Source organism: Eretmochelys imbricata, chromosome 13 (assembly GCF_965152235.1).
Source record: "Eretmochelys imbricata isolate rEreImb1 chromosome 13, rEreImb1.hap1, whole genome shotgun sequence".
NCBI classification, from domain to species: Eukaryota; Metazoa; Chordata; order Testudines; family Cheloniidae; genus Eretmochelys; species Eretmochelys imbricata.
The window spans coordinates 3,128,949-3,156,259 of NC_135584.1; the positions used below are offsets into that span (position 1 = coordinate 3,128,949).

The following is a 27,311-nucleotide window of genomic DNA, read 5'->3' on the forward strand; positions in this document are numbered from 1 at the left end:
TTTCTCACCTAAATGGCTCAAAGGGGCCCGATGCCTAAATGGCCTAACCTGAAGATTACTTTAGATAAGCTATTACCAGCAGGACAGTGGGGTGGGAGGAGGTATTGTTTCATATTCTCTGTGTATATATAAAGTCTGCTGCAGTTTCCACGATATGCATCTGATGAAGTGAGCTGTAGCTCACGAAAGCTCATGCTCAAATAAATTGGTTAGTCTCTAAGGTGCCACAAGTCCTCCTTTTCTTTTTGCGAATACAGACTAACACGGCTGTTACTCTGAAACCTCTTGGATATGTTGCTCTCAGCAGCAAGTTGGATGCTTTGGTCTCTTTTCTAATTGAACCTGAATCCTGATCCTGCCTGTGGCTGGGGAGGGCTCCCTGCAGGGCTCAGCACTCAAAGCCTCTCATCTGTGTGTCATTCAGAGCCACCCCTCTGGAGCCCTTGGAGGTCACTGGGTACAGACTGTCTAGCTGGGGCTCCATCAGTCTCTGCTATCCAGAGAAGAGCATTTAGATAAATTAAACCAAAATAAAAGCTGGTGCCCAGAGGTTCAGGCCAGTGTAACTCAACAGGTGCCAATGGTGCAGACCATGACCGTAGCTGGGGTCAGCAGATACAACTCATTGGCTCATCTGGAGTTCCAGCCACCCAATCTGACCCTTGTCTTTCCCTTGTGTGTCTTGTGAACATTAACTTCCCTGTCTCCCAAGGGAGGGATGAGGATGATTCTTGCTGTCCATCAGGATCTTGGCTCCAGCCTGCCCCTGCTTGGTTCTGCTCTGAAGAGGACTTTCCATGCCAAAAACCTTTCAAAACCAAATGGGGCCCAGGCAAGGGCTCGCTCAGAACTGACTCATCCAAGGAGCCTGACAGATGCCCTCTGTGCCATGCCAGCCTCGCTCCTGGATCTCTCGGGGCTCTGTCTCTTGGCGGCGCCTGGCACCTTCTCCGCCAAGTCATGACAAAGAGGAGATGCCCTGACTTGCCATCTATCCACACGCCACAGCCACAGACCTGAAATCAGGCTCAGGATTCACTTCATCAATACAGGATACATTCCTGCCTTCAAAACCCATCGGAGACGTCTAATAACATTCATTATGCCCAGCCCTTGGACGGGGCCAGGTCTTTGCAGCTGAGAATCCCACAGACCCTGGCTGTGGTGGGCCAGGGGTGTCAGCCCTGGGTTTACACAAGTGGGAACTGAGCTGCAGACTAATTCAGTGACTAGCTCCAGGCTGTGCGGTGAGTCAGGGGCAAAGCTCCAACTCCCAGTCCCTTGTTCAAACCGTTTGCTTAGGCTGCTGCCCAGAGGCCATGCTGTGCAAAAGGCTCATTTGGCCGGGGAAGCATGGGCACTGCCAGAGAGGGCCCTCTGGGCATTTGCATGGTGCCATTTTGGCTACAGGGAGTCACAATGCAGTGAGGGCCCATGGACTAGCAGGTGAGTGGGATTTAAGAGTTAGTAGTGAAGAGGGATATGTGGAATAGTGGGGTTCCAGCAGATGGCAGTAGAATGGGGTACAGTGGGGAGCTGCATAGTGGAGTTTTGGTGGGGAACAGTATAGTGGGGTCCCAGCAGGGGGCAGTAGAACGGGGTCCCAGGAGGGGCAGTAGAGCAGGTCCCAGTAGGGGGCTGTAGAGTGGGTCCCAGCAACTGGCAATAGAGTGGGGTCCCAGCAGGGGGCAGTAGAGTGGGGTCTCAGCGAATGGCAGTAGAGCGGGTCCCAGCAGGGGGCAGTAGAGCAGGGTCTCAGCAAATGGCAGTAGAGCGGGGTCCCAGTAGGGGGCAGTAAAATGGGACCAGCAACTGGCAATAGAGCGGGGTCCCAGCAGGGGGCAGTAGATCGGGGTCCCAGCAAATGTCAACAGAGCGGGGTCCCAGCAGGGGGCAGTAGAGAGGGGTCCCAGCGAATGGCAGTAGAGCGGGTCCCAGCAGGGGGCAGTAGAGCGGGGTCCCAGCGAATGGCAGTAGAGCGGGTCCCAGCAGGGGGCAGTAGAGCGGGGTCTCAGCAAATGGCAGTAGAGCGGGGTCCCAGTAGGGGGCAGTAAAATGGGACCAGCAACTGGCAATAGAGCGGGGTCCCAGCAGGGGGCAGTAGAGCGGGGTCCCAGCAGGAGGCAGTAGCCGCGTGTGGGTAGAAGCACAGAATTCCATTTTCAGCACCTTCCTGTGCTGGTTTCCGTTGCGCCCCCTCCCCCTTGGGTCCCAGGTCCCCCACCCCCGCTCTGCAGTGACCCTGGCCAGCCCCGGGCAAGGCCCGTGCGTCCCCCGCCAGCCGCTAGCTGGAGTGGAACTCGTTCAATTACGCTGCAAAGATGCAACCTTATTGTTGGCCCTTTTGACAAACAGAGAGTCAAGGATCAAATTAACTTTTGCACACTTCATTATCCCCTCCCCCAGCTCCCCCAGCAGCCGGATCCCACACTCCTGGTTATTGGGCAATTAATCTTCGCACCTTACAAGCCAACTGGCTATTGTGTGCCCGTGAATGAGGGGAGGGTGGGGCACAGGCGGCCCTGGCTGTGGGTCTGTTCTGTGTGATAAGGAGCAGGACAAAGTCCCTGAACTGCAAAGCAAATGCTTTCCCCTTTGTGCTGAGCTCTGAGAGACAGGGCCCAGCTCGCTGGCTCTGCTGCCATCTGTTTGCACAGGACAATCCCCCGGCGTGCAAGGGTGTGTGTATGTGGGGGGGGGGGGGGATGATGCCAGGAGAGTGACTGATCTGTGGCCTTTGAATGGAGTCTCCAGAAGAAAGCTTCATGACCGAGGGCTATGGAGCCACCGGGCAGCTAGACCCTGTTGCTAGAATGGGCTGATCTCAGTACCCCCCCAGCTGCAGGGCACTGGGATCTGGGTGGGGGGGACGGGGACGCCACTTGGCAGCTCCATCCCATCCCTAGGTAGGAATGATGGGAAAGCTTCCTGGCCTGCCAAAAGAGCTCCGAGTGCCTGGCACTGGCCTCCCAGGTTGCCAAAGCAGCACCCTGGGTTTAGCTAAGCAACCCCCACTCCTCCACCTGCTACCTGCAGGGCTGAGGGGTCACTGCCAGAGCTGCCCGTGGGAATTTGGGGCCCATCAGCAAGGTTATTCTCAGTGGGGTGGGGGAGCCACTGGTTGTCTCCTCTCCACTCCCTTCCTGCCTAAGGCTGCAAGCACAGCTCCAGCTAAGGGCGTGCTGGTCAATGTTTTGAGCCAGCAGCAGCCTGCAGGCCCACGGCACCACGGTCCACATAGGAGTGTCCAACAGAATGGGGGACCTCACCTCAACAATGTCCTACAGAATGGGGGACCCCCTCAGCTGTTGGTCTGACCCCCAAAGCCCGTTCTACATATTGGCTTAACCCTGGGGTTCGAGAGCAAAGGCCGACCAGCCAGGAAAGTGGCTAAGTGACCAGGTTCCCCCGGGATAGGCTCTGGGTTTGGATGCTCTGAGGCAATGGGGAGGGAAAGTACTGAATGGAGACCCTGCAGCTCAGTGACAGGGGAGGGGGCAGAGCACAGACCCTTCCATTCAGTATCAGTGACAGAGGGTGCAGAGCTGAAACCCGCAGCATCTGTGAAAATGCCTGTGGCACCTTTTGCTGTGCAGGCTGCCAGACATCACCCTTTCACCAGCATTTCCTGCAGCCCACTGCTGGTTTTGCATGATCCCTCTTGGTTGCTGAGGTGGGGAGGGGAAGCGGGAGGGGGATGGGCGGTGGAAGGGACAAATCTCCTCCCATTCCCTGCATGAACCCCTCCCCAGGACTTAGCAGATGACTGGCCACAGGTGATGCCGGCATTGCAGACCCCAGTGTAATTGATTTGGAGTTGCCCTGTAATAGTTGTATGATGGTTGTGGGGATGTTTGCTGTACGGATATATTGCTTTAATGGGGGCTGCTGGGTAGAGCAAACAGGAAGGGAAAGATTGGCTCAAGATAAGGTCTTTCCTTGCAGACACTTGTAGGCTGTTTAAAGATGATGCCAGGACAGGGCAAGGCCTGGGAAGACATGAGATCAGATGAGCTCTAGCCAGGTTTAACAAGGGACTCTCTTTCAAAGAAGCAGGTGGGTATTTGAGAGACCCACTCTGATACCCCAGGCCCACTGGAGTCTGGAGAAGTCAGGCCTGCCTAGGGGAGGGGATGAGAGACACGTACAGACCCTTTCTTGTTTTAAATCCTCTTTCTTTTATGCTTTGTTTCTGTTGGCAAATAAACAAGACTGGTTTAAGAAGGCTGGGCACTTCCACCGATGAGCAGAGGCTCCTGAAGGGAAGAACCGCAGGTGTCGAATTCAGCTGGACCTGCTATGTAAGCACGGTTGAGACACAGAGCCTGGGAGAACTGTGTAATTCCACCGGGGCCAGATGAAGGCATGAGGCCTAAGACCCGAGGGGGGGCACATTTAGAGAGATCAGAAAAGGGACAGAGATGCAGCTAGCCCTCTAACAGTGCACCAAGCTTCTCACATCTCATGGCCCTGCGAAGTCCAGCTATGGACTCATAGGAACCATTAGCCAGGACCATGAGAGCTGCACCAGTGTCCAGCACCCACGACACTTTGGGGTGGTCAGTACCAGAGCTGAATGCCGTCAAGTGAACCCATCTTCCAAAGCAATGGGTGGTTTGGACTTTGCCTAACATGGTCAGTTTTTCATTCCGAAACTGGCAGTGTGTGGGGTGGATCCAGGTCCCCTGCCCCAATCTTATTCCCTTGGGGTGCGGCTCAGATAAATGGCTTCCACTCTGGTCCATCTCAGTGTGGAGTCCTCCTGTGATCAGGGCTGTGCCTCAGCCCAGAGGGGATCAGCTGGGTCTCGAGGGCTTGGATCTAGACAGTGGGAGCAGGGAAGTGCCGTGTTGGGCTGGGATGTACCAGCCACATGCCAACGGACCCCAGCTGACTGGCAGAGAAAACTTGCCATGCCACAAGCTCCTGCCTTGCTGGGCGGAGAACTGCAGCGATAGCTACAGTGCAGGACCAGCCCCGCAGGAAAGCAGTGGCACCAGGGGAAATAGCCTCTTCAAGGCTAGACTTTGCTCTCTGGGCTACCAGGGAGAACTCGGTGTCACTTCAGGAGATCAAAGGAGAGGACGATCTTGCCTCCCAGAGGCACAGTACAAACTGGGCCTTTCCTGTCCTTCCCTAGTCTCTGGTTCAGCACCCTAGTACACGAGTGAGGTTAGACACACACACATTGCGATGTTCCTGAATTCATGGATTGCGTGGGATCAGGAATGACCCAGCTGGATGCTGCAGTGCCAGATCTGAACTCGTGCACAGGTGAACTGCCTCGGAAGATCAGGTTCCCTAATTTTGTTCAGGACAGCAGGGCCCCATCTTGCAGCCGGATCTGCAATCAATAACTCTGCAACGTGGGCCTAGGAGAGAGCTAATGGAATTAGGAAGCTCTTGTGCAAACTCCCCGCGCCTCCTGAAATAGACCTGGCAGTACTGACGTCCCCACGTTGCGCTCTGGGTGTTCCTTGCTCAGTGGCCCAAATGCAACGCTGCCGTCAGGGTGAGCAGCGTGTGTCTCCCCTCACTGTTCCCTCTGTTTGAAAGCAGGGCTGGCTGGGAGGTGGGAGCCCAGAGACAGCAAGTGAAGGGGGGTGGCTCTGAGCACTGGTTTGTTTGCAGCTACGCGATGAAGTTCATAACCACCTTGTACATGTCAGTAATGGCTGGGGAGCTCACAGCATCTCGGGCTCCAGCCTCTCAGCAGGGATGGTTCAAGGCGCATGGGGAGATCCCGGCTGTCATCGCCAGCAGGCGGTGCTGCAGCAGCACGGTGTTCGAGGAGGTTGTGCGTACGTGTCTTTGCGCAGCAGTGAATGTCACGGGCTGTGTGCATTGCGGTGTGTCGCACACAGCAGTATACACTCTCACCGCATGTCAGTGCGTGGATGTGGGGGGAGGGAGAGCAGGGAGATCTGGGCGCGTCATTCCTTAGGTTCTTGGTGTTTTGAGTAACTCCTCCCCAGCTCCAGCTAGCCCAGTCCCCGTGGTGGCTGTTGATTGTGGTAGGAGTGTGCTGACGTGAATTTTTATGAGACTAGGGCTCAGACCACAAGACTGGGAGCCAGGAACCCTTGAGTTCTGGTCCTGACCCTAATGCTCATTTATTGTGGAACCTTGGGCAAGTCACTTAGGCCCACATTTTAAACACCCTTCGCCCCCCCCCACACACTTTGTGTGCTCAAGCTGGGTCTGCTCAGAGGCAAATTCCTGATTTGTAGGCATGCTTTGGGCACACGCTCTGTGCAGCTCTGACAGGTGCTCCCATGCACACCCTCACTTCTCAGAGGAGCTTAAACAAACAATCGGTCTCTCATCTACCCCCCGCCCCGGGCCCACCCCCTGCACAGGGGGATAATGAGACTTCCCTGCTGCATGGGGATGTTGGGAGCTTTCTTTAGACCACTTCCCAAGATGAAAGGCAGGAGGTACTGAAACAAGTCACCGTGTTGTTAGTCTTCAATTCTAGGGGAATTTTGTTTTGCTCTCACAATGCTTTTCCCTTGCACAAAGAACAGGTTACTTCTCTAACTGGGTTCTGGTCTCCTGCACACCACCTCCTCATGGGATGGGGTGGCCCGGCCCTGCACAATCCATGCCTCAGTTTCCCTCCTTTCAGGGCACCTCAATAACCCCCCCCCAAGCCTTTTCTCATTTATTATCCCAAACCAGCCCAAATAAAGTCCTCAAAGTCCATATAGTCACTCTTCCCTGCTCTCCATCAAGCCCCTCACAGGCTTGCCTGCCACACCTTTCCCTGGTTTGCCGGGCTGCCCCCAGTCCTACCAAGCTGGGGTCTTTTCTCGCCTACTGTCTCAGGGTCCCCTGCAGGAGCCTTCTACTGGCTGCTAAACTCTCTACCATAGCTCACTAGCCTTATCTACCCCAGCAGCCTGATTGAGCCACTTGACCCTCCTCATCATCTATGACCGTCTTCATTCTTCCACCCTGGGGAGGGGAGTTGGCTATGTCACAGGGGGGGCTGGGACCCATTTCCTTTTAAAGGGCCGGCAACCCCACAACTGCCTCCTTTTCAGTCTGGATGATCCTTAAGATGAAAGAAGCCAACATGCAAAGAAAGAATACATGTAAAGTCTCTGAGCGAGAGCAATGCAGTGATTCACTCATACAGTCTGCATCTGGACTGAACATAAAATGGCAGCTGCTTTGCAGCAAAGGGCCAAGGGCGGGGGATGGATATAGGGAAACTGAAAGGTGCCACACACAGAAAACAGAATGATACGATCTCCTTTCAGTGACATAGCTACACAGAGTGGTCAGGGATTTGTACAGTGCCTAGCACCATGGGGGTCTGGTCCGTGACTAAGGCTCCTAGGTGCTACGGTGACACAAATCATAATAACAGCTAGCCATGGGGCAGGGGGCTGACGGGCAAGCTGAGAAAGCTCAGGACGGATATCTTTCTAAAAGCTCTGTTTTAGCTCCAACACCAGCTCTGGGCTGGATGCCGGGATCCATGGGGGAGGTTCTCTGGCCTGGGCTATGCCATAGCCCAGATTAGGCGATCCTAATGGCCCCTTCTGGCTGAATGCTTTTCGAGATAGGCTTCATAATCAGCAGGGAGAGAGGAGCCCCCGCGGCTGGAATGTGGCTTGCCAGGAGGTGACATTTCCCGCACATTGGGCTCACACCTGGGCTGTGGGAAGCATCCCTGGCCCCTGAGCTGGAATGGCAGCCCCGTTTGGAAGTCCATCAGTAGCGGGGATTCTGAGGCTTTCAAGGAGGCAGGTTGAGGGAAGGGAGTGATGGGAAGTAGCAGGAGGGAAGACAAAGTTTGACAGAAAGCTGGAGGCCATGGGGGTGGGATGGGAAGCTGTCTCTGAGCCTGCAAGAGGAATTAAGGGGGATTTCCAGCTAATGCTTCTCCTCCAGGCACTTTGAGCTCTGCAAGGAGAGCGCTAAGAGGAAACTGATATATTGATTGGAGGAGGGGGTGGGGGGTGAGGCAGAAAGAGGGAGGGGGATGGGCCAGGTGGCCCAGAGGCTTATGGGAACCTGCTTGTTGCAGGGAGATGCTTTTGTGGCCGGTTCCATTTCCCTGGCCATTCAGCTCGAAGGCAGTGCGTTTAATTGCCACCGTCACGTTGCACGGGTTAGAAACATCTCAGGAGTGAAGTGACAGCCTCATGTCTAAAGCTGTCTGAGGGGCGGACCTGCCCCCTCATCGCACCGGTGTCTGGACACCTAACAGACCAGTCCTCTGACAAGTCAACACGTTCCACCTGGAAATCTCCAACCTTGATGGACACCCCCCAGCCCCCGTCTGATTACTAACACTGGGCACTTTCTCTAGCACCTTCCACTCAGCGGATCTGGGGGTGCTTTGCAAATGCCATGGTGCGATTTAAGCCTCATGAGAGAGGTCAGTCTCATCGCTCTCATTGTGCAGATGGGGAAACTGAGGTGCAAAGCAGGGAAGAGACTCGCCCAAGGTGACCCTGCCAGTCAGTAACAGAGTGGGGAATAGAATCCAGGTCTCCTGACTTGTGGGCCTCGACTTAAGCAAAAAGCCACCCAGCCTCCCTGATTAGCTAATGGAAAGAGGAAGGACTGGCTGAGTGATTGCTGCAGTCACTTTCTCCAGCACACTGAGCCTGTAGCTGGCCATGGACATGCTGCAGTTCTCCTGGGCTGATCCACTCTTTGTCCTTGTGCAATGGATTCAGTGCTCGATGGGTCATTTGTGGCAGCCCTGGTTAGTGGCAAGGGGTCTAGCTCAGGGCGGAGAGAGGTGACACCACCTCTCAGTGCACCAAGCCCCTCACACCCCTGCACCCCGTCTGGACAGAGCTGCTGGGGCTCGGGGTGGGGTGGGAGGAGGGGTGGGCTTTCTGAGACCGGGCCAGTGCCTCAATCCTTCAAGGTACATCGGGCAAAACGCCCACTGAGCGGGGCTGTGATGGAGCAGGGACCGTATATGCTGTGCTGCTGTTGGTCACCTGAGCAAGCTGCAGTCTCCTTACCTTGCCAGCCGTGTGTCAGCCCTAGGAGCAGCCCCCACACTCCCTGCCCCTCAGGGCACGAGGGGTCTGGCTGCATCCCCCCCCTCGCTCTCTGCACCTCAGGGCACGAGGGAGTCTGGCTGTATCCCCCCCCTCGCTCTCTGCCCCTCAGGGCATGAGGGGTCTGGCTGCATCCCCCCCCTCGTTCTCTGCCCCTCAGGGCACGAGGGGTCTGGCTGCATCCCCCCCCTCGTTCTCTGCCCCTCAGGGCACGAGGGGGTCTGGCTGTATCCCCCCCCTCGCTCTCTGCCCCTCAGGGCATGAGAGGGTCTGGCTGCATCCCCCCCCTCGCTCTCTGCCCCTCAGGGCACGAGGGGGTCTGGCTGCATCCCCCCCTCGCTCTCTGCACCTCAGGGCACGAGGGGGTCTGGCTGTATCCCCCCCCTCGCTCTTCTGTGCCTCAGGGCACGAGGGGGTCTGGCTGTATCCCCCCCCTCGCTCTCTGCCCCTCAGGGCATGAGGGGGTCTGGCTGTATCCCCCCCTTGCTCTCTGCCCCTCTGGGCACGAGGGAGTCTGGCTGTATCCCCCCCCTCGCTCTTCTGTGCCTCAGGGCACGAGGGGTCTGGCTGTATCCCCCCCCTCGCTCTCTGCCCCTCAGGGCATGAGGGGGTCTGGCTGTATCCCCCCCTTGCTCTCTGCCCCTCTGGGCACGAGGGAGTCTGGCTGTATCCCCCCCCCTTGCTCTTCTGTGCCTCAGGGCACGAGGGGGTCTGGCTCTATCCCCCCCCTCGCTCTCTGCGCCTCAGGGCACGAGGGGGTCTGGCTGTATCCCCCCGCTTGCTCTCTGCCCCTCTGGGCACGAGGGGGTCTGGCTGTATGTCCCCCCTCGCTCTCTGACCCTCAGGGCATGAGGGGGTCTGGCTGTATCCCCCCCTCGCTCCCTGGGAGAGAGGTGAAGGGGCTGAGGTTTCACATGGGCACTGGGATAATGAAACACGGGGCGGCTGTGTGAGAGGGCTGGGGCTGCAGAGGAGAAGGCTCTGTGCCAGCAATGGGGAGGCTGCATGGAGAGGCGCAGAGGGGGCAGCCTTGCGTGACAAGGAGTGGGAAGGTGAGGGATTGGGGACGAGGCCTGTGGGGTTGGCTGGAGCGAAGCCAGGGAGCCTTTAGGTGCCGAAGGGTGGGTTTGCAGAGCATGCTGCAGCCATGAGCTCCCTCCTTGTTCCTCCCCACGCCCGGCCCGGCTCTGCCCCCGGCTCTGCGAGGTGTTCCAGGGAAATTAGCCCCTCTCTGCCCCCTTCCCACAGGCAGCATGGGAACAGCTGGAGCCCCCCCAGGCCGCCGGTAGCCTGTGTCTTTAAGGTAAAACAACAGACTGTCAGGGCCTAGCAGCTCATCTCCTGGAGGAGAAACAGATTGTGAGACAAAGAGCCAGGACAAAGGCTGAGCTGCCTGATGCCCCCTGGGGAACACTGTGTGTGAAAGTGGGGGGGGGAGTGTCTGGGAAGGGTTGGTGGTGTGTGCAGGGGTGGCCCTGTGTGTGTGTTGTGGGGATTCTTTCTTTCCATGTGGAAGGTTGAATCTGTATCAAGCCACAGGATTTAATTGCCCCAGAGAGGGAAGCCCAGCCAAGCCGCCAGGGACTGCATTGGGCCCTCGGCCGTTACGTGGCCCCTTTAGCTCTCTCTGTGGCCTGGGGCTGCTGCCCATCTAGGAGTGAGAGGGGCTTGCCCCTGTGAGCGGGTAGCACCAGGCCCAGAGGAGGGACTGCAGCAGAGGGCTCTAGCAAACAGCTGCAGGAGGGGTGCTGGCTGCCTTGGCCCCATTACACCTGTGAGATCATTGAGGCCTAGGAGTGGCTGGACTGTGTCACCCGGGACAAGCTGGAGCCGGGCGTGTGTTTGTGCCTCCCTGCTAACGCCTCAGATGACTGTGGTAAGGCCCAGCCATTCTGCCTCCAACTGCTTCACAGAGATTCATGCATTTAGGCTCCTAATGCCCCTGTGAACTTGGAACCTTCACCCCCAATTCATAGCGGAGGAAACTGAGGCACGTGAAGGTAAGTGACTTGCCCAAGGCCCCCTTGCAAGTCTGTGGCAGAGCTGGCTCCTGTCCCGTTGCCTGAGTCTGATGCACCAGCCAGCAGAGCCGCTCTGAGGGAGGGGTCGCTGGGCAGCGCTGGTACTCACTGGCACTAGCTCCAGGCACGGGCAGGGCTCGGGAGTGATCAGTTCGGCCGGCCCGCACTGCCGCACACTCACCAATAGAGCCCAGCGCTGTGGGGACCCGGGGCGGGTTACCCCAGAGCAGGAGCAGCAATGGACACACACACTGGGCTGGGCTTTAGCAATAGAAACCATCCCTGGGCTGCTTGTGTGTGTGGACAAGGCCTGAGAGACCAGACCGGCCAAGCCTACGGGAGTTTCCTTTTCTATCCAAAACTCGTCGTCTCTCCAGGAGCCCTCTCCCGCGGCCTGAGTCTGCACCCCAGTCAGTCAGCAGAGGAGTAACCTGCACCCACCAAACCCACCTTGGTGCTTGCCCTGTGGATCGTTGCAGGTGCCAGGGGCTGGGCAAGGAATGGGCCAAGATAACTTTTGTGACGGCACCTTCTGCAGGCATCGCTTGGCCCGGAGATTTCAGACTGCTTGTGAGACAGCCAGGGTCCGGCAGGGCACTGCCATGAGGAAACTTGCAGCGGTGGAGTCCTGGCTGGTGCTGCTTGGGCACTGCCATATGGAGGCTGGCACTGCAGTGACTGGACAGTGGAAGTGCTTTGCCCACAGCTGCAGTAACTGTCTCGGCATGGCTGCCCCAGGGGCCCCGGGTCTCTGTGTGGGACAGAGATCCTGCCCTCCTCTGCCTGCTGTAGCCTCCTCTGGCTGAACACCCTGTAAATAGCCGACTCGGTGCCCTGATGCACTGTGGACAGGCAAAGGGTCAGAGCTGGTCCCATGCCCGACAGGCACAGAGGGTGGCAGAAGACTCCAGTGTGGAGTGGGGGACACTGGTCCCTTGCAGGGGTCAGCACTGGGCCTGCAACCTTCCCTCCCACGTGTACAGGAGCTGGGCTTAGTCTCCAGCACCCAGAGAGTTCTGGGCAGTGAGCTCCCTGCTTGTCCCAGCCTGGCATGGACCCGCTCCACCCCCTGAAGTGTAAAGACCCCGGTGGATGGTGGACTGGCTCACGTCTCCTGGCTGCTCAGCCTTGATTCCTACAATTCTGTGTCAGCCTTTTCCAACCAAATCCAGAGCCCTGGACTGAGCCACAGCTGTCTCCTGGACCATGGAATCGTGCCCCTGCAGGCCACATCCAGCCAGGTCCCCCCACCCTTCTCTCCCTGAGGTGGCCCCCCAGCCGCCCTTCCCTTCTGCCTGACGCGTCCCCCGGGGCACACGCTGTGTTTCTCCGCTGCCGAGGAGCAGCTGGAATGCCAGGTGCACTCGAGGCCTCCCAGCCCGCACGGTATGCCAGCACCAGCCTCTTGTGCCGCAGGGTGACAGCCGATCCTGGCCCCTTGCTTGGCAAACCCAGTGCCGTAAGCCACAGTCTCAGCAGCCTGGGCAGAGCTTCCCTCTACTGCTGCACGCCTCATGGCTAACGGCAGGGCGGGACCCTAGCACCAGCCCTGCATCTCTGCCCCGAGGGCAGTTCCTCTGTAATGCAGTGCTACCCTGGCTTGTGGGTGAGTGGGTGGGGCTGGGCACAGGGCCTGGGGTCCTTGAACATAAGGCACTGAGTTCTAATGTGGAGCTTAGAGGAAATGTACAGTTGTGTGTGTGTGTAGCAAAGGGTGGGCGCTTAGGATGTGGTTGGGGATCTGGGTTCTATTCTCATCTCTGCCACTGACTCGTGTGACCATAGGCCTCTCAGAGCCTCAGTTTCTCCCTCTGTACCCTGGGGATGATCAGACCAGCTGGCTGGGGCCTTGTGCGTAGAGGTGCATGCATGAGATGTGCCAGCAACGTGAGTGCGAAAGCCTGACGCGGCTCCGCGATGCGAGCGTGGCCCTGTAGCTGGTGTGAAAAGGGTGTAGAGGAGAAGCATCCGCCTAGGTAGCGGCTCTGCCTCCCTGTGCTTACGCTGGTCCAGAACACATTGTTCTGCGCTCCTTGTGCCAGCACGGTACCGCTCGAGCACACAGGGTGTTACAGGGCTGGGCACACGGCAGACAACCGCCCTCCACTTCCGCCAGGCACCAACTCGCGCCTGAAGCCGCTGGAACGGTCACATCCCAGCAGCTGACCCAGCTCATTAGCCGGGTCCGTCCAGCGTGCTGGCCGTTTAGAGCAACAAGCCAAACTCGCTTCAAACACCAGCTCCGCAGCGGCAGGGCCGTCACCTGGAGTCACGCTGGAGCGCGTGGGACGAGCGGCTCAGGTCAGCCAGCTGCAGAGCAGTCGGGACGCAAAGGCCCGTCCGTCGCTGGATCAGCCGCCTGATGCTCATCGGTCGCCTGAAACGGCTGCTGTGCAGTGCAGACCCCAGGCCTCATTCTGCTCTTCGTGACACCAGGGACCCACTGACTGCCCCGGTGCGACAGAGCCAAGGCCGGTTCGTAGTGTCTCCCCAGACTGCAGGTTAGTGCCCGCATGCTGGGTGTGCACCGTACACTCACGCACGCTGAAGCCAGTGGAGTCACCCCAGTATTACATCAGGTGCGGTAACGGCAGGCCGGGATCCCAAGCCTGGATTTCACACGTGTCTTGGGCATCTGAGACCATCCTCTGGGCTGGCCTACATAGAACTACATAGGTGCACTGCAGAGCTTTGGAGCTGGAGGAGGGAACGAGGGGTCGGGCTGGGGCTTTATGGCAGGGCAGAAGACACACCCAGGGTGGGGGCACAGGGCTCACGCCCAGGGTGGGGGTACAAAGCCTCAGGCCCAGGGTGGGGGTACAGGGCTCACGCCCGGGGTGGGGGCACAGGGCTCAGGCCCGGAGTGGGGGTACAAGGCCTTATGCCCGGGGTGGGGGTACAGGGCTCACACCCGGGGTGGGGGTACAGGGCTCACGCCCAGGATGGGGGTACAAGGCCTCAGGCCCGGGGTGGGGGTACAGGGCTCACGCCCGGGGTTGGAGTACAAGGGCTCACGCCCAGGCACTGGGGTTCGGGCTCCACGTCAATCAGCAGCTTTGGACAAATGTGCTGCAGGATCAAAACACCAGGAACCCCCCAGCGCTTCACTGCAGCCCAGGATGTCGCCCCCCTACCCCATGCCCAGCCAGGTGAGCTGTAAGGCAGGGGGATTCCCTTCCTCTGGGGAGTTCAGCCCGGCTGCCAGCCCATCCCCGCCAGCCATGCTGCCCAGGCCAGCTCGGAGGGTGGGCGCTCTGCCATTGCAAGGGAGCAGGTTGCACCAAAGGGCCTGGTTGAGCAAAGTGTCCCCAGGGGAGGCTCGCCCAGGTACCCCCACACCAGAGCGTTACCCCCCAACCCCTGCACATGGCTCCCTGGGGATCAGACCCTTTCTTCCTTGGCATGGAGCTCCCGGTGCTCAGAGCTGTTTCTTCTGGCCCCATCCCTTGTCGGCTGGCATTTCTGAGCCCCAGGCCCCATCCGCTCCCTCAGCACGACCCGGCCTGACGCTGGGGGAGCGGCTGGAGTTGCTCCCCATGTTCAGGCTCGGTGCACACGGCCACCCTGGGCCTGCTCTGTGGGTGGGGGACACGTCGGCCTGCAGGGGTGCATGTGAGAATGCAGCCAGCTCCCCCTCCTGCCCCGCACGCTCTCCGGCTGGAGCAGGCTGAGGGGCGGGGGCAGGCCTGCGAGCAGATGGGCGAGCAGCCAGGCGGCCCCCTCGCTGCTCAAGGCCGCAGGGGGATCTCCGCCTCGAAACTGGGATGTCCAGGTGGTGCCGGCCCTTTCTGGCCAGCTGCAGCCTGGGAGCCGTGGGACAGAGCGGGGGGCTGCGGGGAGGCCCCGGCCCTGGGCGTTTTGCATCTCAATGCCGCCCGCCACAGGGGCACAAAGGAGGCTGAGTCGGTGGCTTATTAGCTCCGAGTTAATTAGCCAAGAAGCCCCCAGTTGGGGGAGGGGAGCAAGGCACACCCTGGTGGCGGGAGGTGTAGAAGAAATGAGTCGTCCCCCCCGACCGGGAGGTGCAGTGGATGTTGTTCGTACCCTCCATGCCAGAGGCAAACGACAGGGGATCCCTCGCACATGGGGCGCGAAGCTATAGCGGGATATGGGGAAAGCGCCGCACTGGGCCAGGGGTATCAAGGCAGGGATGTGACAGGGGCGGGACTCCCCTTCCTTCCACCAGAGGCGTTCGTCTGTCCCATATTGTAAAGGCTGGGACTCCCCACGCCCACATTGAAACACCCAACTCCCCTACTGCCTTTAGCAACCTGTGCAATATGCCCCCGGAGGCTGGGGGGCACCTGGACAGGTCCCCCCCAAGGCACCACTGACTGCAGGTTTCTACTGCCCCCTGGTGGCTATCAGGGAGAAGGGCCTGCCACCCAGGCAGGAGCGGCTGGTGAGATGCTCTCTGCTCCCCAGCCTTGGGAAGGTAGGCTGCTGGCCTCTCTAGGCAGCCCTGCTCCCTGGGACGCTGCTGGGTGCGTGCTCCGGGCAGCCAGCAAACCCGCCTGCACAGCCGGTGCCTGCTTTTTGCTGGAAGGGAATTGTGTGCTGCTGGGGAAGCGGCTGGCATGGGGCCCTCGCCTCCAATTCATCCTGAGCGTTTGTAGGGCAGTAGCATTTCCCGGCCCCCGCCAGGGGCCCGCTGGGCGAGGGGCACAGCCACGCCTAGCCAAAAGAGCAGACAGCTGCACACAGGCAGGGGGTGCGGGGGGTGCACAGCCATTGCCTGTGTTTGGGGGCATCGCGGCAGGATTTCTCTGCCAGTACATCCCGCTGGGGGAGGAACACTTGCTGACCCCCATCCCCCAGCTGCCTCCAGGCCCAGGCTCATTAGAGACTGGTGCAACAGTGTGGCAAGGTGGGGGCCCTTCCATCTCCCCCCCGCCCCTGATCCTGTGAGCAGCAATCTCCTGGCTGCTGCACTGCTCCTATGGTAACTGGGTCACCCTGTGTCTCCCTTTGCTGGGGCTGCTGCTTCTGCCAACTCTCCTCCACACCCCGTGATTGATGATCTGAGCAATGCAGCTGACACCCCGCTCCCTAATTGTGATTAACTGCGGGGGGGGGACAGGGCTCCCTCCGCCATTGTCTGGCTCCCTCTCCCCCTTTCCAAGGAGCAGGGCGTCCGTGCGCCATCAGGGGGGTGGGGGAGTCGGCGGTAGAACAGCTGCACGCCGGGGCGAGGCTGCCCATGTCGGGGGAGGGGAAGGGATGCCCCTCCGCGCCTCATTCCCGGGGGACTGAAGATGCTGCAGATCAACCATGAAAGAATTAACGTGTGCATGCTCCAGCTGACTGAGGAAGGATGGGAGCCGCTGGGCACAGGCTCTCACAGAACCCAGCATGGCAGGGGCACAGGGGCAGGGCTTGCTGCCAGCGCTCGGCCCCCCCACGTGCTCCGACAGCAGGACCAGGGGCGTTAAGTGCCCCTTCCCTTGCAGTCACAGCTGACCTTTCTCTGGCCTCCTGCATGTGGGCTACAAGGAAGGTTCGCGGATCGGGGGAGACGTGATTAATTAAGCCCCTGAACTTGGCTCTCCTCTCCCGTCCACCAGCACAGCGCTATCGGGGCACCCCTCATTTGCAGCTCTGTCAGGCCCCTGGCCTTTACCTCGCTCCCAGAAGAACTGCTCCCCGAGGTGCCCTACACACTGGGAGCTGTAAGGGGCCGCTTCCTTGGGGGCTAAAATGCAGTCATCTCTGGGTAGGATCTCCCAGCAACAGTGTTTGGGACAGGACGGGAAGAGGTCCAAATATATGCCATTCAAAAGGCAAAGACCTGCCGGTACTGGAGCCAGGGCATGGGGCTCGGGTGAGCTCTTGAATGACCAGGATCCCAGGCTCATTTGTGGGCCCTCTGAAAACACAGACCAGGGCATTGGATCATCCGGGACTCAATATCACTTTCCTTAGCAGTGTCCCATGCAAGAATTGACTGGCCCTGGCCCAGCTTAGCTGCAAATCCAGCCAGGCCCTAGCCCAAGGTGGCAATGGCCATTTATTCTCCTGCAGGCCTGCACCCTGCTCGACCTCCTCCCAGCGTTGTAGCCGGGACAACCAGCATTAGGCCTGACCAGCCCACCTCTGCCTTCTCTCTCTGCTCTCTCGGGCTGCAGTGACGCCTGGTGGAACAAGCTGTGCTGTGGGTACCGAGGTTGTCCCAGTCAGGGTGAAGATCCGCAGCGGAGCGCTGTATGCAAAGCCCATGTCCTATTCGGAGTCAGGAAGGCCTCTCCCTTATGCTCACAAACCTACAGGATTCTTGCAAGTGCCTGGCATGACTGGCACAGGGCTGCCCTGTGTATCAGTCACCTTGTCCTTTGCACAGGGATGTTTGTGGGATGCAGCTCCTGGCAGGGCTGGATTCACCCCATACAACATGGCCATGCCAGAACCGGCTGAAGCTGGTTTTCACCTGGCATATGCAGTGCGACTCAGGGGAGTGGAGTGACCTGGGGGCGGGGGGTACCGGTCTAGACAGCACCTTTCACAAATTTAAGGCGCTCCACAGAATTACAAATGATGCCAGAGAAATGCAGCCACGTCTGGGGTGGGAAATAACAATACCAACAACACTACGCTAGAGTTCAGGACAGGAAGTGAAGAAGAAGAATATATCCCATTGAAACGAGAGGGGAGTTTAGGTAGGAATGACACCCAGGTAGGAATCTGGCCAGGATGCCAGGGTTGGCAAATACATTGGGCTTTTCAGTGGCTACAGGGGGTCAAGGCCTGACTTTTCCATCTCATCTGCAGCTGGTACCATCCACATCATGCCATCCATTAACCCTAAGCATTCCTTACTCTGAATGGGATTTACAGAGGAATACCACTAGCATCACTTAGGCTTTTCGGATGAGAGGTCTCTATCCTGCTACTTGACCATCCTGGCTCAGCTTAGCTAGCAACACAGCTGTGAACAGCTCCCAGCCTGTGGCAGTCTGGAGTCTTCCCCTCTGTTCTGGCTCTCGGACGGATGTGTTCAAAGAGGAGATGGAATTGTTTGGGCTGCTTTTGGGACAGGCGTATGTGCTTTAAGTCCAAGCAGAGACAGGCCTGACCCCAAGGGGGCAGCACACAGTGTCTGTCTGCGCCAATAATCTTGCAAATTAAAGATTCCAAGCTCCGAATTTCACTGTTGTTGCCCCATAAGGTGGGAATTGCAGAGATTGCACAGATCCTGGTCTGATCTGGTTCCCGATCTCAATTTATCTGACCAGTTTGAGGAAATGGTTCCCACTTTGACACCTCTCTTGAAAAAGAGAGACATTCCATTCGATACCTGGAAAGATACTGGACCAAATTATTAAACAATCCATTTGTGAGTACCTAGAGGATAACAGGGTAGTAAGGAATAGCCCACATGGATTTTTCAAGAACAAATCATGCCAAACCAACCTAATTTCCTTCTTTGACTGGGTTACTGGCCTAGTGGATGGGGGAAGCTTGTAGACATGAGATATCTTGATTTTAGTAAGGCATTTGACACAGTCCCACATGACAGTCTCTTAAGCAAACTAGGGACATGTGGTCTAGATGAAATTACTATAAAATGGGTACAAAACTGGTTGCAAGATCATACTCAAAGAGTAGTTATCAGTGGTCTACTGTCAAACTGGGTGGGGGGGGGGACATATTAGTGGGGTCCCGCGGGGTTCTGGTGCTATTCAATATTTTCATGAACAACTTGGCTAATACAGTGGAGAGCGTGCTTATAAAATGTGCAGATGACACCAAGCTGGGAGGGGTTGCTAGCTCCTTGGAGGACAGGATTAGAAATCACAATGACCATGGCAAATTGGAGAATTGGTCTGAAATCAACAAGATGAAATTCAATAAAGACAAGTGCAAAGTACTACACATAGGAAGGAAAAATCAAATGTACAACTACAAAGTAACAGCCAGGGAATAGCCAGCAAGGTGATCATCCTGCTGAAAAGGAGCCGGGGGTTCCAGTCGCTCACTGTTTGAATGAGTCAGCACTGTGCTGCAGTTGTGAAAAAGGGCAAAGCTAATGCTGTTCTGGGGTGTATTAGCAGGCATGTCACATGTAAGACACAGGAGGTCATTGTCCTGCTCTACTTGCCATTGGGGAGGCCTCAGCTGGAGTCCTGTGCCCAGTTTTGGGGACTGCACTTTGGGAGAGATGTGGACAAACCGGAGAGTGTCCAGAGGAGAGCAAAAAAAATGACCAAAGGTTGAGAAAACCTGACCTGTGAGGAAAAGTTAATAAAACTGGGGAGGTTTCATCTTGAGAAAAGATGACTGAGGGGAACCTGAGAACAGTTTTAAGGGCCAGTGTAAAGAGGACGGTGACCAGGTGTTCTCCATGGCCACTGAAGGTAGTACAAGAAGAAATGGGCTTAGTCTGCAGGCAGGGAGATTTAGGTTAGATATTGGGAAAACTTTCTAACTCTAAGGGTAGTTTAATTATGGAACAGGCTTCCAAGGGAGGTTGTGGAATCTCCATCAGTGGAGGTTTTTAAGAGGAGGTGGGACAAACACCTGTCAGGGATGGTCGAGGTTTACTTGGTCCTGTCTCAGCCCAGGGGCCTGGTCTAGATGACCTCTCGAGCTCCTCTCCAGCCCTACGTTTCTATGATTTCTATAGTTCCCTAAACTCCAGCAGGAATGTTATGAGTGTCTCAGAACTATAGAATGGAAACCACTCAGTAAAATTTCAGATGAAAGGGAACTGGGACAGGAGGAGATGGGAAGAGAAAGAAGGAAGAAGTGATCCATCTAACTCAATCGGGAAAAATAAAAGTTGACTTCAGCTGCTTTATCAAGGCAGGTGACACAGACCCAGGGCACGCCACGGGGAGCAGAGTCAATGTGCGCAACCAGATGTCAGGCTGGAGCAGAGCTGGAAAAAGGAGAGAGTCACTTGCCTCCCAGAAAGCGCACAGACTGGGTACAGCACCTGAACTGATGCCCTGGGTCATCGAGATGTGGGGAATGCTCCATCCAGAGCCTGCCAGCCGCGCTGGATGGATACACTGTGTTTTGTAGGGGGACTCCGCTGTGCACAAGAGACCCCTTGAGTACAATCTATCCATGCACTGGGCAGAGCTGAGAGCTAGTTGCTTCCTCCCAGATCACATGCACTGACCCATTTTGCTTTAAACTTCCCAAGAGAAACCACCACTCCCCTAGCCTGTCAGGGAGGGCTTGAGGGGCAGCTGTGGCATTCGTTCAGCTGTGTGGGTCCATTGTCCTTGTGCAGCCAAAGCACAGTGGGCGTCGGCCCTGGAGCCAGCACTGTTTGCATGACTGGTTGGGGTGTGCTTTGGCATGCAGTGTTTGGAGAATATGGGCTGCAGCGTGGACATCCATCAAGCTCACGAGATTGGGGCGGAGGTGTTTTATGCCCAGTATGGAAGTCACTGGAGTCAGTGATGTCCTTGGCCAGCAAGTCCCTTGCCACAGCTCCTCCCCAGAGCACCTCCCCTGGCCCAGGCTCACGCTGGACACTGCAGGCTGCAATAGTCAGCAGATTTGAAGAAGCTATAGACGTTCACCAGGGGGAACATGATGAGGGCCCCCGTCAGAGACCCCAGCTGCTCTACTGCCCCATACCACACGAGGGCGCTGTGGCTCTGGCTCCGCAGGATCACCCCGGTCATCACCTTCACGTAACTGAGGCTCCCCGTGAAGAACACCCAGGAGAGGACCTGTCAGAACAGAAAGAGAATCCCCAGGTTGGGTCGCAGATTCCTGGCAGCAGCCGTTTGGACAGGGATGGGGGCTGGGAGTGGGGACAGGCTGAGAGCGGGGGAGAAGGGGAAGGCACCGGTGCGGGATCCTGGAGCCGAAACAGAAGGGACGGTAGCAAAGACCTTCCAGAGACCGGGGGTGGGGGGAGACTTCAGCGCCAGCTACTTACAATGATAGCTTGCCCCCAAGCCGCGTGCTGCAGGAGGGGGCATGGGCTCATGACAGCCATGGCCATGTTATAGGCCCCAAATCCTGTCCCAGCCACGGAGAGCGCCCCCAGCAGGGTCAGAGACCTGTGTGAGACACACAAAGAGTGACTCCCAGCTGGGCATCCGCACAGCTGCCCCGGCTCAGCCCACCCTGCCCTGCAAAGTCTGCTGGAGTTACAGCTCCCAGAACTTGCTGGGCCCAGACATGGACGAGTCCTGCCCACTGCATGGAGATGAGAACTGCCTCGGTCTGCCTGTCCGACATCTGGGCAGCTCCGAGGGCCTGCAGGCAGGAGAGCAAAGGGTTAAGGGGACAAACAAACTCCCCTGGTATTTCTATGAGGGGGGGTGGGGTGTCTTTCCTGAAGCAGTAAATACCTCTGCTGCTTTGCTGACTGGGCTGTGACCTGCGGCTCACACAGGTACCAGGGTCAGCAAGGGCTTCCCAGCCAGAGCCAGCTGCCCTTTGGGTCTGCGATCCCCACCTCTCCCCTGGGCTTAGCAAGAGGAGAGCTCAGAACTGGAGATGGCAGGGCATGGCCCAGGGCAGGGGAAGTGTGTCTGTAATATTCCTTGGTTGCCAAGGGAGTGAACCACAGGAACTGAGTTTGTATCGGTTTGCGTTTCACTCCCCTGGAGACCTGGAAAGCCCCAGAGATGCGTCTGGGACAGTGAGTGGAGCTGGGAGAGCCATTTGTCCCCAGGAATGACCCCGATTTCCAAACCTGGTGGCCTAGCATTCAGCTCTGTCCTAAATCCACACTCTGACTTGCTGAAGTGCTGAGCAAACCCGGGGGGAAATCAAGGCACTTACGGACACCTAGATACAGACTCAGGAGCCTAACTCTAGACTCCCATAACTGCCCCTCCTGGCCAATGGTCCCTACGTATGCAGCCGGTGTGTGGCTGGCGAGGGGTTGTCTCAGCGGCCCTGATTCCTGTCGGCGGCATTCAGTGTCCATGAGGGGGTGCTGAACAGTCTGGATGGGTGAGGAGCCCCTGTGGGTTCGGGTGTCGCACAACCCGGCTCACTGTGGGAGTTGTAAATCAGGGGCTGTTTGTGCTGCCGAGGGCATTGTGGATGCACCTACCTGCTGGGCAGAAACATGGCAATGGTGCAGGCGAGCGGGTTAGCCATGGAGCTCAGGGTTGCAGAGAGGTGGTAGGCCATGTTCCCATAGGGCAAGCAGGAATAGGCTTGCACGGATGGCAGGATCCCGTTGGTTAGGGAGTTCACCCAGGCAACAAGGAGGTAGATGAAGGCAAACTTGGCCAGAGAGTAGGTAACCTCTGGGTCTGTACGATGGGATCCCTTGTCGGAGCCAGCTGCCTTTCCTCCCCTTGGGGAGTCTCCTCCCCCAGATAGCCTGGGCCCATCCCCAGGGGCTTCCTGAAGTGAGTAGAGGGTGATGTTACTAGGACACAAGTTTTGTCTTGACAGCTCCCACGCCTTGGGCAGCCTGGTGAGGAAGAAGAAGGCTACCAAGCAGGCGACCATCATGGCGGTCAGGAGGAGGAAGAAGACCAGGGTGGAGAAGTTGGCTGGGAGATACTGGGTCTCCATTTGGAACTGGCTTCCCTCGGAGGTGTTGTTGCCCATGGTTACGTTGGCGACCCGGGTGACGTTGATGCACTTGGTGATGCCGGCGCCCTGGGCCAGGGCAACGAGGGCTGGGAGGAACCCGCTGAGCCCTTCCCCCATGAAGAAGGTGGTGACGTAGCGGGGCTGCAGCCGTGCCATGAAGGGCAGGAAGGTGACTGAGGAGGTGCAGTCCACCAGCGCCAGGCAGAAGGCGAGGCCAAAGAAGGCCGTGCTGTGCGGCTCCCCAGCGACGGGGGAGGTAAAACCCCACAGGAAGGCCAGGAGCAGGCAGGCCAGGACTCCCACGATCACCATGCCATAGATGATGGCCACTTCGCTCAGCAGGCCGGGCTTGAACCTGTGCAGCAGGGTGACCAGCAGCGGCCCCACGTTGGCCAGCTGGATGATGATGGTGATGTAGGAGGGCAGGTACCACTGCTCAGGCAGCTTGGTCACCAGCAGGGGCAGCTCCACCCACAGGCCATTGAGGGCTGCCCAGGAGCCCATCCCGAAGACGCACGCCAGCAGGTGCGTGAGCAGCGCCATCACTTGGCTAGCGCCGGCCACTCTGGCCTGGCAGGGACCCAGAGAATGGAGCCAGGCTGCCTCTGGGGAGGAAAGAGGGCGAAGGGGGGCTTTGCTACTTCCTCAGGGTCAGTTGACTCCAGCCCCGGGCCCCTCCCACTCCGTGTAGCCCTGCTCCCTCCACTCCGCTCCCCGGCGGCCACAGGACTGCTCTGAAAGCGCCTCAGGAAGGTGGAAGAAAGGCAAACTGACCAAGCGTTTTATGGGGCAAATTTTATTCAGCTGGCTTGAGACCCTCAACAAGCCAAGCACACAGTGCTGACCCTGTGGAACTCCAGGCCAAAGGATCCCACTGGGGCTGGAGCTGGGCCCTCCCAACAGGGCTGGGCATTTCTAGTGAGAATGAGGGCCGCCCCACCTGCAGGAGAGAGGACATGGCATTCTGCAAAGGCTGTGAACTCTCTGGCCTCAGAGCTATGAGGAGGCCAGGAAGAGGTTACCCCTGCAGGCAGTTATCTCCTCACTGCCTCCCGCTGGCTTCACTCAGGCCACTGGCCACTGTTGGAGCCAAGAAACTGGGTGAGATGCAGCCCTGGACTGGCAATGCATGGCCTTCCTACTCCCCTGGCCCCTCGCCAGCCCTGAGACAAAGGGGAGAGATGGGCTCCCTTACCTTGCACCCTGGAGAATGGCAGAGGGCCCCCAAAGGCAGCTGATCAATGATCCTGGGGGTTGTACCAAAGCTTGGGTCCTGGCAACTTCCTTTTCCATTGGAGGGGGCCCTGCAGGCTGCCACCCCCGATCTACCTCCCGGCAGCTGGACGAGGACAATGCAGACCCCTTCCCCAGCTCCAGCCTGAGTCGGAGTTTATCACGGAACAAACAGAGGCCGCATGCGATGCCAGGAGGAGCTAAGTTGGGAGTAAGGCAGGTGAATTGAAATGTCTGACGTGCTGCCCGCAGCTCCACCCTGAAACCAGAGCCTGCCTATTCCAGAAGAGCTGAGTCAGTCGCCCTTTCTCTGGCCTTGATCTGCTCCTCCCCAGCAGAACCCCAAGCTCAGCCTGCCCTGCCAAGCCGGGCCCAGAACACTGCAGGGAGCAGAGCCGCTGAGCAGGCCCCCTGGAGATGCGGGGATCCTGGGTTGCTGGTTCAGGCAATGCTGCCAGAACTGCAGCCCCACCGACGTCAGGGGCACCCGGCGTGGCCAGATGGTGCTTATGGCTCCTGCCCCAGTGCCACTGAGAACAAGAGGCCTCATGCTGGCTGGGAGCTGGCTGGGGTTAGTGACTCGAGCCGGGGGTCAGGACTGCTCACCTTTTCCCTCCTTCTTCCCCCCCCCCACGCAGTTGGGACATGTCTGACGTTCTCATATTTTACAGGAGTCTGGAGTGGCTGATTCTCCTAGTTCTCTCCCCCGGGGGGGATCGCGGTGGTTGCAGGGAGACAAGGACACGTGGTGCGTGTTGGGCCAGCAGGGAGAAGACCTGCAGAGGCATGGGCGGGAAATGGCTAATCGAAGGCAGAACTGGAGACCTGCGCAGACGTTCTGGGCAGTTCCTTTGTACCTTCCACCTGAGAACCTCACCATTCTTCACACCCAGCGATTAATGAACACTCCCAATGCCCTCTGTAGGGGGTGGGGGCATTTTCCCCATGCCACCGATGAGGAAACTGAGGCACGTTGCTGTCCTGAGACGTGCCCAAGATCATACAGGAAGGCAGTGGCAGAGCAGAGAGTGGATTCCTAGCCCTGTGCCTTAATCACTAGACAACACTCCCTCTCTTTTTGTTTCTTTGCATTGGGTCACCCATGCTTCACGCAACCCCGGTTTAGACTCGCCTGCTCTTGCTGTCTCACACACCAGATAAGGATGAATTCCTTGGTTCAGGTCAGTTTTGTGTCAGCACGTTTGTTACTTTGATTGTGTTGCAACTTCTAAAGAGCCCTTTGGTGAATTCCCCTGCTTTCTCTCCTGTGCATGCTGGTGCCTGGAGCAAGGCCCTTGGATTGTGCTAATGGGCCAGAACAGTAGGGCTAAGTAATAAAACAGACCAGAGAAAAAACGGATGGACCCTTTGACATGTGGCATGGACATATTGGACAGCACAGAGCCGGGCACTCTGGTAACACACTGGGCAGGTCTCCTTGGACCAAGGAGCAGCCTGGCTATTGTAGGCCTCTGCTTAGGGTCAAATGTGTGGGGTTTGGGAGGAGGATGAGGCAGGGATTAGGAGTTAAATTCTCACAATACTGCCCCATCATGGTCCAGTGTCCCCAGCAGGATCTGTGAGCATCCAGTGGGAGAGGCGGAGGATGAGCTGAAGGGCTCCGATACAGACTCTGGTCTGGGTGAAATGGGGACCAGGAGGGGTCTCAGAGCTGCAGCAACAGCCTCTTCTAATCCTGTTTCAACGAACTCCTCATGCCCTGGGGCAGAATCCTGGGGGAAGGATTCCATACTGGTACCAAATCCATTGCCAGCTGGGAACATGCCACGCTGCATGTGTTGTGGCTACTCAAAACATCTGGGCGACAGTGGGAAATAAAACTCAGCTCCAATCCAAAAGGAGAATCTGGACCAGCATTCTTGGGGCCAGGACACACAGTGGAGCAGGTTCGAGTCCAGCCAGGAGAGGGCAGTGGTGCATACACACCCCATCACACTGGGTAGAAGCAGTGGTGACATCTGCTCCCTCTCAGGATTGTGTGGTCACCGTTGCAAGTACCATTCAGAGGCTCCAACCCGGGGCAGTTGGGAGGCTTTAGAAAGCAGATTGTAGTGTAAGCTAGTGACCTCAGATGTTTGAAATTCAGGCCTTGGGCTGAACTGGCACAAACCTGGGCCCCATCCCCCAGGGGATTCTCAGGGGGAAAGTCCGAACTTTATTAAAGGCACGGAGCGGTGCCATGGCATGGGAAGTCCATCAGAGTGACAGACAGTCCCGGAGGTGGAGCGTTGGACGGTGGATCCAGGCTCTAGTTGTGTTTCCGGTTCAGGGCTGCACTCATTTCTTTCAGGATACAGAGCTGTGTGAGGGATTGTATGCAAACAAGAATAACGGTAGGGGGCAAACGCCAAGGAGAGGGAAGCTAGGAGCCCAGCCATTGGGAATGCAGGATGGGAGACGGCCTGGGGCAATGGGCAAGGACTGTCATTTGGTTTTGTGGGTGAGTTTTCCGGCTGTGTGCTGGAGAAATGAAACAGCTGAGCCTCCAGGAGCCCGGCTCCAGGCATTGCAGGGACGGCGGGGGAATACTGCTGAAGAAGCTGTTCCCTGGAATGCCCACAAGGTGTCGCTCGCTGAACAGTTTCCGATGGTCCCCAAGACCATGTGCTGCTGTGCGACCCAAAGTGCCCTTGCCCCCTGAGCGGCTCTCCCTAAGGGAATGCAGAAACACGTCCCCCCGGCATCCCCAGCCCGCCTGCCTTCTCTCTCCCTCCCTTGATCAGCCCCAGGCCCCTCTTCTGCAGCTCGGCGGGGTGGCTTTATGGATTGGACCATGGCAGGTCCCTGCCCCCATGAGCTCACAAACCTACAGCCCCCCTGGCGGCCCTGTTGCTCACCGCCCTGCCTGGCTTTCAGCCTCCTTAGGGCTCAGAAGCTGCTGTGTGAGAGGATGGGGCCATTCACCACATGGGGCTGCCACTTAGGAGAGCTGGTGTGGCACCTGTGAGGCTGACCCACGGGGGGCCAGGGCTGGCTCAAAGAATTCTGGGCCCTGTGCGCTATGGAAATCAGCCCTCCCCACCTTTGGTCAAATTTGGTCCCCCTCTCCACCAAGACGGAGGGGTGGCTGGGCCAAACCCCAGTGGCACGGTAACCCCGTGCCCCAGGTCACAATGCCAGCTGCCCCAATCCAGTGGTTCAGGGCCTCCCTGAGATGGGACCCTGTGCTAGTGATCCCAGAGCGTGCTTGGTTAATCCAGGCCTGGAGGGCTGGGCTTGGGAGGGGCCGGATCTGTGATTTAGATGGTCCCCATAGCCCGGAGCCCTGCCTTGGTTCAGGCTGCAGCCGCAGCAGCTGGGAAGGAACACACATGGAATTCCACCCCACGTCTCGCTCCGCTCCCTGCCTGGAGCCCACTGTCACTAGGGGTGGATTCCCCGAGGCCTCCATTGCTGTCTTTCAATGGAACAGACGAGTGGGAGCATTGCGCAGTGGGGGAGACGGTCATTGCTCGAGCAGCTGGATGTGGCTCTCTCTCCAGGG

At 57.9% G+C, this 27,311-nt stretch overlaps 1 protein-coding gene across 1 annotated transcript; it reads right to left on the reverse strand.

Moving 5' to 3' along the window:
* Positions 1-20,523: 20,523 nt before the first annotated feature.
* SLC52A3 (solute carrier family 52 member 3) lies at positions 20,524-23,116 on the reverse strand. Its single transcript, XM_077832439.1, has 3 exons — positions 22,080-23,116; positions 20,949-21,072; positions 20,524-20,736 (listed from the first exon to the last, which is right to left on the reverse strand). Exons 1-3 carry the CDS (start codon positions 23,114-23,116, stop codon positions 20,524-20,526), a joined length of 1,374 nt encoding a protein of 457 aa, XP_077688565.1.
* Between the last annotated feature and the right edge of the window lie 4,195 nt (positions 23,117-27,311).

Bases quoted from the DNA above. Each gene is read 5' to 3' on its own strand.
- SLC52A3 (XM_077832439.1), bottom strand. From the start codon at position 23,116: ATGGCGCTGCTCACGCACCTGCTGGCGTGCGTCTTCGGGATGGGCTCC. The intron at 21,073-22,079 runs GTAGGTGCATCC...TGTCTCACACAG, and splicing joins GCCATGTTTCTGCCCAGCAG to GTCTCTGACCCTGCTGGGGG. The intron at 20,737-20,948 runs GTAAGTAGCTGG...CTGTTCTGACAG, and splicing joins CTTGGGGGCAAGCTATCATT to GTCCTCTCCTGGGTGTTCTT.